The following is a 12,547-nucleotide window of genomic DNA, read 5'->3' as shown; positions in this document are numbered from 1 at the left end:
TCGGCGCAGGGTTTTCTTAACAGACCAGTAAAATGCTCTCCTCGTTCATAAGAAGTCACTTCTGTTTGCTTGAAAAACGAATAACATTGCCGACACTGAACGCCTTGTCTTATGTAATATACTGACAAGAGGTGAGGAGCACGCTAAAGTGGAGAGGGATTCTATGGGACCAGGTCACTGTACTGAAAATCGATAACCGGATCAAGGGGGCGGTTCTAGCGCCTGCGTTTGCCCGCTTTTCCTTACTTAGCTTACGCTGGCTCGCGAAAATCGCGGCGGCATGCAACGAAACCTTAAGAATGACGTTGACAAGGATCCTCAGAAAAGAAGATTTGGCAGAACGAGGTCGTAAACGTGCCGAAAGTGCTCAAAAAGGTTTCATGGCCACGCAAAAAGTTTTATTATACGCTATTCACCTCATGATTTTAGGCAGGTGCGAGTCGGCACTGCCTCAGCAATCGGCGGCTGCCATCTTTTCATGAGAAAATTCAGTTTTCTTCGGCATATTAATGCAGTTTTAGCGCGTACACGTCACATTGACGCCTGAGTTTTTGCGGTTTTGTGACGTCGCGTGACAGGCAGGTGAAGTGGGTGCAGCCCGAAACTTTTGACCAATAGCCGAGGGCTAATTGCGAAAAGGGGTCGAATCAGAACTAACTATTTTTTCATTGTTCGATCAGATCATGCGTAATCAGTGTGTACACGCCATATGAGATGGAGAGCTCTCAAGCATTTCTTGTCGTCGCCTGACAGACCGGTTAATTGGGGGTGGTCCAAAAAAGTTTTGACCATTCGTGGAGGGCTGATTACAGATGATCCGGATCCGCAGTCACTACCTACTTAGGACAGGTAGTGACTGCGGATCCGGATCATGAGACTGAAATAATCAGAAGAATAAGAATGGGCTGGGGTGCGTTTGGCAGGCATTCTCAGATCATGAACAGCAGGTTGCCATTATCCCTCAAGAGAAAAAGTTTATAACAGCTGTGTCTTACCAGTACTCACGTACGGGGCAGAAACCTGGAGGCTTACGAAAAGGGTTCTGCTTAAATTAAGGACGACGCAACGAGCTATGGAAAGAAGAATGATAGGTGTAACGTTAAGGGAAAAGAAAAGAGTAGATTGGGTGAGGGAACAAACGCGAGTGGATAACATTTTAGTTGAAATCAAGAAAAAGAAATGGGCATGGGCAGGACACGTAATGAGGAGGGAAGATAACCGATGGTCATTAAGAGTTACGGAATGGATTCCAAGGGAAGGAAAGCGTAGTAGAGGGCGGCAGAAAGTTAGGTGGGCGGATGAGATTAAGAAGTTTGCAGGGACAACATGGCCACAATTAGTACATGACCGGGGTAGTTGGAGAAGTATGGGGGAGGCCTTTGCCCTGCAGTGGGCATAACCAGGCTGATGATGATGATGATGATGACGATGATGATTACAGAAGTGGAATAGAAAAGTTTGGAATAGTTTTACGTTATAGCGCCGAAGCTGTTAGGCTATTTCTGTCAATGTTAGGCAGCCAGACTTGTACAGTAACAGCTTGTGACACACCTTCTAGAAACCTCGACGAAAGCATAAAAACATAAAGTCAGATAGTGGTTAGTAGTCTAGGGCAGCTTTGATTTCCCAATGAAGGAGTTTTGTAGTCGCAAGCATTATTTTCGTTCTTGTGGTGTAATCCATGTCATTTTTTTTACAAATGCTGAAACTAAATATTTATTCTGTATTCGTCCTCCATGTTCTCTGTAAAAATTTTAATACCGCTGTATCTTAATACGTATTTACTTTTTTTCTGTATAGTGGCACCAATTTGTCACTGATGTGTCCAGTGCCTGGAGCCTTGCCTAGCCGCCGTCAAACGGCTTTTTCTCTTGTCGCCCTTTTCCACCATGTATAGTTACTGGTGAAAACAAAACTTATCGGATTCGGGCATTAATTGTTATTTCTGTCTTTTCGTGTTACTTTCGACAAATGTGTGACGACGCAGCAAAGGTTACGTTTCCAAATTCGAACATGTTAAGATTAAATATTATACGCCTAAAAGCCATCCATGTTAGGGAACTTTGGGTTATTGATTCTCCATAAAAATATCATGACTAGTATACCATACATTGCACATACCCAATATGCACATTTTGTTTTAGATGCGTTCTGATATTGTTACGTGGTCGTGACGGCCAGGAATGCCGTAGCAAAACTGCGAATGACAAACTCGTTTATTCGGGGAACCTGCGCCGAAGGAAACAAGCCATACTCAAAGCGCAAGGAACCCGGCGAACACATTCGGCGATAGTCGAGAATATGATAAGCGGGTGAAGCGCGTCAGCGTTTGTACCACGTACACCCGTGAGCAAAAGCACGCGGAACACGGGAGTGCGTGCCACACTGCATGCTCGACTGCAGGTGCCGCTGCACCTGCAGTCGAGAATGAAGCTAAAGTGGCGGGGACCATGAGCGTCCCACCATAACTGCCAGCCTGTCATATTGCTTTCCTTAAAAGGTTACGCTGCTCGTCGACTAAACGACAAAGGGGTGCCGCTTGCACTGCGCCTTCATATCCACGCCGCTGTTTCACAGAGTTGGTGCGGCAGAGTTGGCTAGCGCGACTGTTGCTCATGGCGATTTTCTTGCTATCGCGCGGCCTACTGTCTTCTCCCGCGGCATTTGATGAATCGCGCATAACGCCTTGCTTCTTATTCGAATATTATCGCATTAGAAACACTTCCAATATTTACTTCTGCGCACTGACGCAACGTTTTCGATAGGTGTACCTTGTCGTGACGTGGAGTGCGACAGAGTATCAACACTTTATTATCTGAAAGGAACAGTAGCATGTCAGCTTACCCTAAGAATACTCAAGAGGTGAACGAATCTTCCCATTGTCTCCTTCTCCAATTGCACAACGTAATCTACTTTCTAGAGGCAGACGTGAATTAAACTCTATAGGAGCCTGCGACACACTACCGCCCAGTTCTTATAATTTAAACAAACACTGTCCGAACGATATAGCCATTTGATGTTGCAAAATCGCTTATAGATGCAATCGGCTGAGGTTACAAAGTGACCAAGATTGGAAGAGGCAACCTTCTTGAAGTTCGTGACGAGCACCAGTACATCAAGCTATCAAAACTCGTGGGATCAGTAGGCCACATAGGTCAATGAACACTGTGCGCGGTGTCATCTCTGATGACGACTTCCTTGTATTAAGTGAAAGAACTGTTAAATGGATGGCAATACCAAATCGTGGTAAAGGGGCGAATAATTAAGAACCGAGGACAAAGAAAATCCGACAAAGCACGTTATCATTACATTTGAAACAAGCAACCTCCCTGATTCAATTGAGACCGGGTACTTTAAGCTTCGTGTACGAGCTTACATTCCCAATCCACGCCGATGCTTCAAGTGTCAGCATTTTTGGCATGGGCCTCAGAGCACCTGATGCCATGGTACTTGTGCAAAATGCTAATCTAAAGGCCATTCCTCAGGTACCTGCATTCCGCAACCAACTGTGCTAACGGTAACGGAGACCAGCCCACCTATTCGCAATCGTACCCGTCACGGAAGAAGGAAAAAGAAGTAGTTGAACTCAAGGTGAAGCTAAACGTCTTTCCAGAAGCGCGTGAGGGTTTTTTTCCTCATAATGAGTCGAATCCGTCCTGAAGTGATCTGACGTGCCGGTGGGTTGCGTCACATCCTTCGGCGGCTGCCCAAGTCACACGGAGTGTCACGGCAGTTACGCCACTAGCCACCCATGGCAGGAGCAGCCACTGCTGGACTGACCGCTGCCACGAAGGGCCAGCAGACTTGCCGGCCCTGCCGGCCGCAAGGCCACTGCTGAAGCAGACAGGCCCCGAAAAATCCCGAGCATGCCGCCCGAGTGGGCGTCGTCCAGCTCCTGTCACGACGCGATCAATGCAACGAACACAACTCAGGTGTCGCAGACGCTGAAGGAACCACGTCGCTCCGTGGAGCGGAGCAGGAAAAAATGAAAAACCCCGTATCACGGAGCCTTGAATGGTCTCGTGAGCTAACCAAATTTATTTCTCTTGACTAACACCATAGAACACTTCCAATATGGCTACCCAGATACTCCATTGGAATGTCAGAGGCCTAATACACAATCTTGGTGACATTACGGAACTCCTACACAAGTTTAATCCAAGGGTGCCGCGTGTACAAGAGAGACAGCTCAATCCTTCACACACTTTCTCCTACAATATGTCATTGACCGCAAAGACCGCAACGACGTTGTCGCCTCGGTAGGCGGTGTTGCCGTAATAGTTAAAGGTGTCGCCTGTCAGCATTTACAGCGGCAAACGACCCTTGAGGCAGTTACAGTCAGAGTAGTGCTTTTTGGTAAGCTTTTGACCATTACTTGGTTATACATCCCGCCCAGCTATAAACTTTCCAGAACAGATTTTGAAAGCTTTAGTGCACAACTTCCAGAGCCCTGCCTTGGCGTTGGAGACCTAATGCACATTATACCCTCTGGGACGACTGTCAATGTGATGCCAGCCGGCGTCTAATAGAAGATCTCCTTTTATGCACATCTGCATCTTTGCTAAAAAAGATGTAAATCCGATCGGGAAACAAGTATATTTGCGGCCGAGGCCTATACACTATTGTCCGCTTTGAAGCATATAGCAAAACCAAAACTTCATAAAGCAGCTTTATATATATAGACTCCCTAAGCGTCGTGAAGGCCTTGATGTCATTCTATACGCACCAAAATCCAGTATTTAATGAACGGTGTTTCGTCTTGTGTAAACCGTACATATCTAACCAGCATATCATTACATGCGGGGTGCCTGGCCATAGGGGTATCGAGGTCAATGTTCTGGCGGATGACATGGCCACGTCAATCGCATCGCAAGCTGTTAACGCTAACGCTGATGTGCCTATCACAGGTCTGAGACCTTTCTTACGAAAGAAACTGCGAAACCGCTGGTACCGCATGCGGGACGCGGAATAAAAAAATACGCTGTACTTGATAAGACTACAGTTGATATTCTGGCCCTCTGCGACAAAATCACGCCGAACAGATGTCTTATTCTCTCGTCTCAGACTAGGACACACATTTGGCAGCCATAACTTTCTTCTCACCGGAAATGACCCTACAACCTGTGGTAGATGCGGGGACGAGCTGCCTATCCTCCACGTCCTCCTGGAGTGTCGGGAAGCCGAATCTGAGAGAGAGATATTTGCTTAGCATATCGGCAGCGCATTCCTGAAGAGAGAAAGGGCTACGAATGTATGGGACTAATAACATGTAAAACCACATCTCTGAGGAAGCGTAGGACTGTGTAAGTATTAAAAGTGGTTCTGGACTGAGAGGCGTCCTGTAATGTTTCTTGGTCCAGAACCACTTTTTAATAAAAACACAGTCGTATGCTTCCTCAGAGATGTGGTTTTACATGTAATTAGTCCCATACATTCATAGCGCTTCCTCTCTTAAGAAGATGCCGCTGTGATAGTCGTACTCTATAGCACGTGCCTCGAGACTCTTGTGTTTCAAGGGCTGTGGTGAGGCAGTTGAGCTGTAGCTAATTTTTGCATCTCATATGTTCTGTATATCATATCATTTTTCCGCAGTGCAGCGTAATGATCATAGTACTCATCATTAGTCATCAAGATAATATTATTGCACGTAGATTTTACGCAGTTTAAAGCAACAATTTTTAGGTGCCTCTACAGCCACGTCACACCAACTTCACAGAAGTCATCATTCCACCGCAAAAACACTGTAATGGCGCTCTTTGGCCACACCTGGCTTTTGCGCCATTAAACAACACACCTTCTTTCATTTATTCAAGAAGAAAACCGACTTTTTGCAGTGTCACAGACAAGACATTTTGATACGTAGATTGAAGCATTGCATCAAGTACATTCGTTTCACACTTGGAATGTGAGGTGGTTAAGAATCCTCACGAAAGCGACCATTTTCCGATTATTTTAAAATCAACAAATCGGAAGAAATGCTTCCCACATGTGCACCAGTGGAAAATCGACTCAACAGACTGGATCCAATACATAGAGCTCAAGTCTTTGACATTGGATGACATTCGTACGGTTACTATTGACGATGCAGTTGCATATCTAACATAATTTATTGTCGCTGCAGCGGCGATATCTATCCCGTAACAAATGAATCTCCTTCTAAACTACGTGTTCCCTGATGGAACGATGACTGTAGGGAAGGGCAAAAGAATCAAAATAAGGCTTGGAATAGGCTTCGTGACTCTGACCACAAAAATCTCATTTGTTTTAGCAAAATAAAATCGGAAGGTAGAAGAAAGCCCCGCTGGGCCCAGAAGAAAGTTGCCAAAAATACTTCTTCGAAGATTGTAGCTGCAGAACATATGAAAAACGGACACACAAGTAATGACTAGAAGAGGACGCAGGCACTGTCAACTTATTTCTTTACGGAAATTCCCGCGGTTTACATTTCGTCGCCACATCTCGTCTCTAATCTATCTGAGGCTTCTATCAAAAAGTAGGCACGTGCACCGCGAAGCTTCATGACGTGCAAGTCCTGAGAACGAATGACGATAGGGTAAAGCATGAGTAACATGTCCGCTCCAGGAAGTGACAGACTACTATATGAAATGATCGGACGCTTGCACCCTGAAACCCACAGAACACTGCTGTCGGTCTTGAACTCCAAATTCTCTTCCGACTACGTTCCGTGCGCCTGGAAAGAAGCAATCGTAATTGCTATTCTCAAGGGGGGCAAGTACCCCTCCTCCGCCAGTACATATTATAGCTCCGAAACGTTGCATATTTAATCTCTTTCAGAAAATGATTAGACATTGCTTCATTAATTTCCGTGAAAGCAACAAAATACTCGATTCCTCACAGTGCAGTTTCAGGGAAGGTATAACCAGAACAGATCATCCTGTCCACATCGAGAAAAATATGCGCGATGTCCTATGCGCACAAATAGTTTTTTCGTGTCACTATTTTTAGACATGAAGAAGGCATAAGAAACAGCATTCTATTTTAGAGTTCTCAGTGACCAGGCTGGAATGGCAGCTCGAAGCAACTTGCTGAACGTGATTCAGAGCTCGCTCTTGAATCGCACGTTCCATTTTTTGAGTTGGTAACGTCCTGTCTCGTCCTTTTACGCACGAGGCTGTGTTCTACAAGGTGGTGTGCTGAGCTGCGCCCTTTTTAGTATGAAAATTAACTCAATCCAGACGGCCATACCACGTACTATCTAGACAGGTTACAAATCATGCAATCTAAGTACCTACGAGCGACAAGTACAGCTTGGTTACAAGTACGGATTTAACCGGCCTGGGAGTGGCAGACTATCCAGTGTGGCATCTCTTTCTTAGAAATATCGAAATGAGCACTTGAGGCACATATACACTCGCACTTTATTGAGCTGTGCTGTCTTCCTGTGCTGAATTTTACCCACATCTTTCGAAGTTTCCTGCTGGTGTTGCTTAGGCAGCTCTGGGACCCTCATTTTCAACATCTGGGGCACTAAAGTCACAAACCAGTACTTCTACAGCGGAAGCATACGCTATTCTCTCGGCTATTCAATACATAAGGCTCACGAATGTAGCTAAAGCACACTCGCACACTCATTAAGTGTAGTGGGAGCCCAGATTAGTCTATGAAAACACACGAACTCTGTTTTGAATGAATTGAACAGCATGTTGTAATCCGCATACATGTGCAACCAAGTGATTGTCTTATGCTGGATACCTGGCCAAAAAGGTATAAAAAACAACGTAGCTGCTCACGAAAACACTAGATCAGCGACTTTTAGCGGCACAGATAGAAATATCCCCATCCTTGCGCCAGATCTAAAGTCTTATCTACGCCGTAAACTAAGGAATCATTGGCAAGGATAGTGGGATACACAAGCATTGAATAAGCTATAAATGCAAAAACAAAAACTAAAGAAAAGGATCAGTGAGAAAACAGCATGGTACAAGAACAAGAAAGTACTTCTTTGCCGATTAAGAATTGCACACACTTATGGTACTCACTCTTATCTGTTGACGGGGGGGGGGGAGGGGGGGGTGATCCTCCAACTTGTGTTAAGTGCGGCAACAATCTCAGTCTTCCTTGTTCTTATTCAGTGCCCTCCAGTAGAAGCAGAGAGAAAAAAAACTATTTGCCTTCTGCATATCACGAAAATATAGCTCTGCACGCGGTACTTTCTTTTCTTAGCAATGAACCGCTTTTTACTTTAAGATAGCCTTACAGTTTTTAGCTGAAACAGACACCCTGAAACTGATCTTGCTGGGTAATTTTTAGCCCTTGTATTCACGACTCCAGTAAAGCACTAGTGTCACAGTTATTTTCTGTTACATCATGTTCTTAACGAAACACAATTTCCACAGCCCACATCAGTAACTAGTCAGTGTCAGTACTTTAGTATCTATATGTTTTACGCCATTTACAGCAACATGTTCGAGGCCCTTTTACAGGCATGTCACATCCACCAGAATAAATTTATTGTCCCCGCCATTCGGAATTCATCGATAACATTACCATTTGTCATGGCACTCTTTGGCCATACTTGGCCCTTGCACCATAACTCACCACGTATATTAATCATCAAAACATGTTCCTGCACAAATTTAAAGATTGTGAATGTCAGGTACATATTTAACCTGCAATTACCGAGATAATTAAGAACATATACGAAAAAGATATGGTACGTCAAAAAGGAAGGCTAATAGGTCTTTTTTTTTGTTGTACTATAAAGCAAGTTTTTAACCGCTGAATTTTGTCAAATGAGACGCCGACTTTTCTTAACGCGTAATTCTATCGTGAATGGGACGCGGCATGGTTTACATGTTCAGCCGCTCTTCGAGTAAATTTCAAAAATACATTTAACGTCTGCCAAGTGGATCTCCGCTATACCTTTCGGCAGAAGTTGTCAGTACTCTTCAGAAATGCTGCTGGGTAATTGCGGATGAGTTGTTTTCGCAGACGCAAGGTCTCCTTTTTTATTGAAAAGCAGTGCAAGTGATGGTAGCCATGAAATTTGAGTGCATGAAAAAATTGTCCAAGTGTTTCAACCTGTTTTCTCCAGCCACAGCACTGTTGCCTACGGATCATGCTCGATGAGCGTTTGTTACTATGGTGATAAGTTTCGCATTTTATGTGTAGTTATGCGTGACCTGTCCTCCGTGTTCTTCGTACCTAAATTGCTGCATTTGCTGTATATCGCTTCAATTTAATCTGATAAAAATTTATCATTAACGTTCAAGAACATTCCTTTCTTGTTTCTATGTTGCCCATAAAGAACATTATAAAAAGATTCATTTTCAGTTCGACAGTTTACTAGCCTGGCGAGCGCATAACGATAGCTCAGGATCGCCTTTACCATTCGACCCAGATGTTTTAGGTATCGTGAAGGGAACATTTTATTGCATCAACTACTACAAAAGATTAGGTTCTATTTGCGGACAATAAAACGTGGCACATTATCATTTTTATGATTATAAGTGGTCAATTTGAATAGATCCTTTGCCAATAATTCAATAGCACTTGTGTAATGCACAACTATGTCAGATTACCGCAAGTGTTTAGCGTTTTTGCCACTGAATTGCCGCTTTCTTCTAACTTAAGCTTGTTTTTTCCTACCCTGTGTAGCGGTGCCTTGGAAATGTAACAAAGAATTCTGGTCTTACAATAACGGCTATTGACGACGCCGTGACGTTTGCAATGAAAGCAATGTTGTCATTTGGATGGAATTAAAGACTGTTATCCTGGAAGAAAATTTCTTCTAGAGGCAGAATTGCTGCTGATATTTTTATAGTTTCCTATACTTTTATGCATTGGCCGATTTACTTCTCCTGTATACACGTGAGAGGCCATTTAATGCGTAATAAACCAATAAATGAAACATGAATCATGCACATTGGGTAGCGTTTAGTAATATTTTGATGTGCTTTTTATTTCTGCTGGAGTAAACGGTTCTATATATAGGGTAACCATAAGTGTGTACTTACGATATCACAGATAAGAAGGGTTTATTTCAAGTACCTCTAGCTGAGTGATTTGTACCTGCTGATAAGGAGCTTTTATTGCGTGGAAGAGATGAATTCTGTCGTTGATTGCAAATGTTCCAGATGCGTTTACATGACGCATGCAAGTTGTCAGTCGTTCTTCACAATGTATATATTATAAAGCATTGAATTGATGAAGAGGGCATTGACTCAAGTTAGCAGCCCTCTTCTTCCCTCTCTTTCTAGTTGTGCGCATTTATATTTCTCTTGAGGTGTGTGCTTACCTCTTCCTTAGTGCAATCTGCGATTAGACACCACAGACGAACAAGCCCAAGACGTGCTTGCGATACTTTGTCAGGACAGTTTAGATATCTTTTCGCCTAACAATAAAATTCGCATGGAATCTTCAATGGCGCGCGTAAACATTCTGGAACAACAATATATATGGACAATGGGACAATAAACACAACGCTGTATGGGAAACCTTTTGACAAATAACAGTAGCTAGAATATACGAGCCACCATCCCAGACATTGCACACAAGGCATCTTTGACGGACAAGAAAGGCGACCACGTGGCATTTGGGTTGAAAAGCAAGACTAAGTGGATAGACTTGGGGCGCTATAAGGTAAAGCTATTCCAAACCATTCTATTTCAATTCTTCAATCAGCCCTCCGCGATTGGTAAAAAGCTTTTCGACCACCCGCACTTCGCCGGTCTCTCACTCGACGTCACGAAAACCGCGATAGCCGGGCATGTGATATGACGTATACACACTGGTTATGCATGATTGGACCGAAAAAAAGAAAAATTATTATTTCTGATCTAACGTCTTTTTACCATTACCCCTCGGCTATTGGTCAAAAGTTTTCGGGCTGCAGCCACTTCCCTTGCCGGTCGCGCGACATCACAAAACTGCGAAAACTGACCGCGTCAAAGTGATATGTGCACGTTAAAGATTCGTTAATATGCAAATCAAAACTGAATTATCTTCTGAATAGCCACAGGCTGCCCCGTCCGGAAAAGAATAAAAGATGGCTGCCACTGATCGCTCAAGCACTGGCTACTCCCACCTTCCAGTGGGCTTGGGTTTGTTTCCGTACAATAAAATTATGCCAGACAGTGTAACGTTTTCGAGCACTTTTGCCACATTTACGACCTCGCTGTTGCCAACTCTTCTTTGCTGAGGATCCGTTTTAGCGGCATTCTTAACTTTCCGTTGCATGCCGGCGCGATGCCTGTATGGGTTCTTAGTATGCACGAAAGAGCTTGAGTGCACGCTCGCGTTCCTGTGCTCCAGTTTGGTAGCGCTACGTTCTGCGAAACAGCTTGGTCCTGCACCAGCTTGATGGACAGATTGTAGCCATATCCAAATTGCGTATTTCGAAATGCTATCAACTGCTCATAACGAAGCGATGTCTGTCAAGGCGCCTAGCCAAGAGCGCCCCGCAGTTAGCGCACGGTCAGTGATGTTCAGCGTGGTTTAAGACTCATTGAGCATTCAGAACTCAGAGCACTAAGAATTGAAATTAGCGCAACCCGACGGTTGCGGTGCCTATGAAGCAGTGTGGCCAGACGTACATTGCAAGGCTAGTGTCCGCGACTGAGCGTGTGCAGAAGCTAGTCGGCTTCTTGCAGAAGTACAAAATTGTCATCGGATTTCGAAACCGGATTCCCGTGTACTTCAGCCCATGTAGGAAAGTGCGTCAATAAGTATTCATAGCAACAGTAGGAAGAATTGCACTTATTCAGACATCCTCGTTGATGAATGTCAGCTAGCGGCGAATAGCAGCCGTCAAGGATATTCTGCTAGATGATGAAACAAACGGAACCACCCCGCAGCTTCGCACCAAGTGAGGACTCCTTGTCTAAATAAAGAGCTCTACGGGTGAACTACACCCGCCGCGTACGACTGCAAAATTTGACAGGCGTTCACAACTGCAGACGCTATGCGCTGACGCTGTCCTTTCACCAAGAACGAGGGGTGGTTGAGGACACCTTCACCAAGCTGCCGTAGGAATTACTCCTTGAAATATTTCACATTCAGGGGCTCTCTAAAAGCGGAACTGATGCTCAAGGAGCGCTTACCACGCCGTTATAGCAGCCTTGATTTTTGTTACGCTGGTACCATCATCAGTGGCACGGCCCGGCTGAGAGACGCCTGCTTATTTCCAAGATCTATTGCTGTCCAGCCACGACAGCTTGTTGTGCCACTGAGATCGTACATTGGCACTGCTATACTGTGCGTCGATGTAGAGTCACACGGTATTTTTCGTATTTGGTGGGCTTTCACTATTTGCTGAAAGATGTGAACAGGTGATGTTTACGTTTGAGGAAACACTTAATTTTTCACACCTCACAATTTTCTACAACCCTCGAATCGCTTTCTGTGTAGTTACAACAACAAGGATTTAATCAAGAAAAGCTAATTGCTTTCATTTACTTATTGAGCGTAGGTGAAATAAAGTTACTGGTGGTTTCTGAACAAGAGTGTAAAGACATACATGTGATGATCTTGGCGTACGACCGTAAGCGTATATAATGCGCATGCATTCTTTGGCGAATGCCCCAGC

At 44.3% G+C, this 12,547-nt stretch overlaps 1 protein-coding gene across 2 annotated transcripts in view; it reads left to right on the top strand.

The window, feature by feature from the left end:
• The window catches only part of LOC129388365 (uncharacterized), a 37,478-nt gene extending 27,596 nt beyond the window's left edge, over positions 1 to 9,882 (top strand). For both annotated transcript variants that reach the window (XM_055078500.1, XM_055078499.1), the window contains one exon: positions 9,619 to 9,882. In XM_055078500.1, the coding sequence (XP_054934475.1) occupies positions 9,619 to 9,723 (105 nt within the window). In that variant the 3' untranslated portion in view covers positions 9,724 to 9,882. The remainder of the gene's footprint in view (positions 1 to 9,618) is intronic.
• Positions 9,883 to 12,547: the final 2,665 nt, after the last annotated feature.

This window comes from Dermacentor andersoni, chromosome 10 (assembly GCF_023375885.2).
Source record: "Dermacentor andersoni chromosome 10, qqDerAnde1_hic_scaffold, whole genome shotgun sequence".
Classification (NCBI taxonomy): Eukaryota; Metazoa; Arthropoda; class Arachnida; order Ixodida; family Ixodidae; genus Dermacentor; species Dermacentor andersoni.
This window is presented reverse-complemented; position numbering and strand designations above follow the sequence as displayed.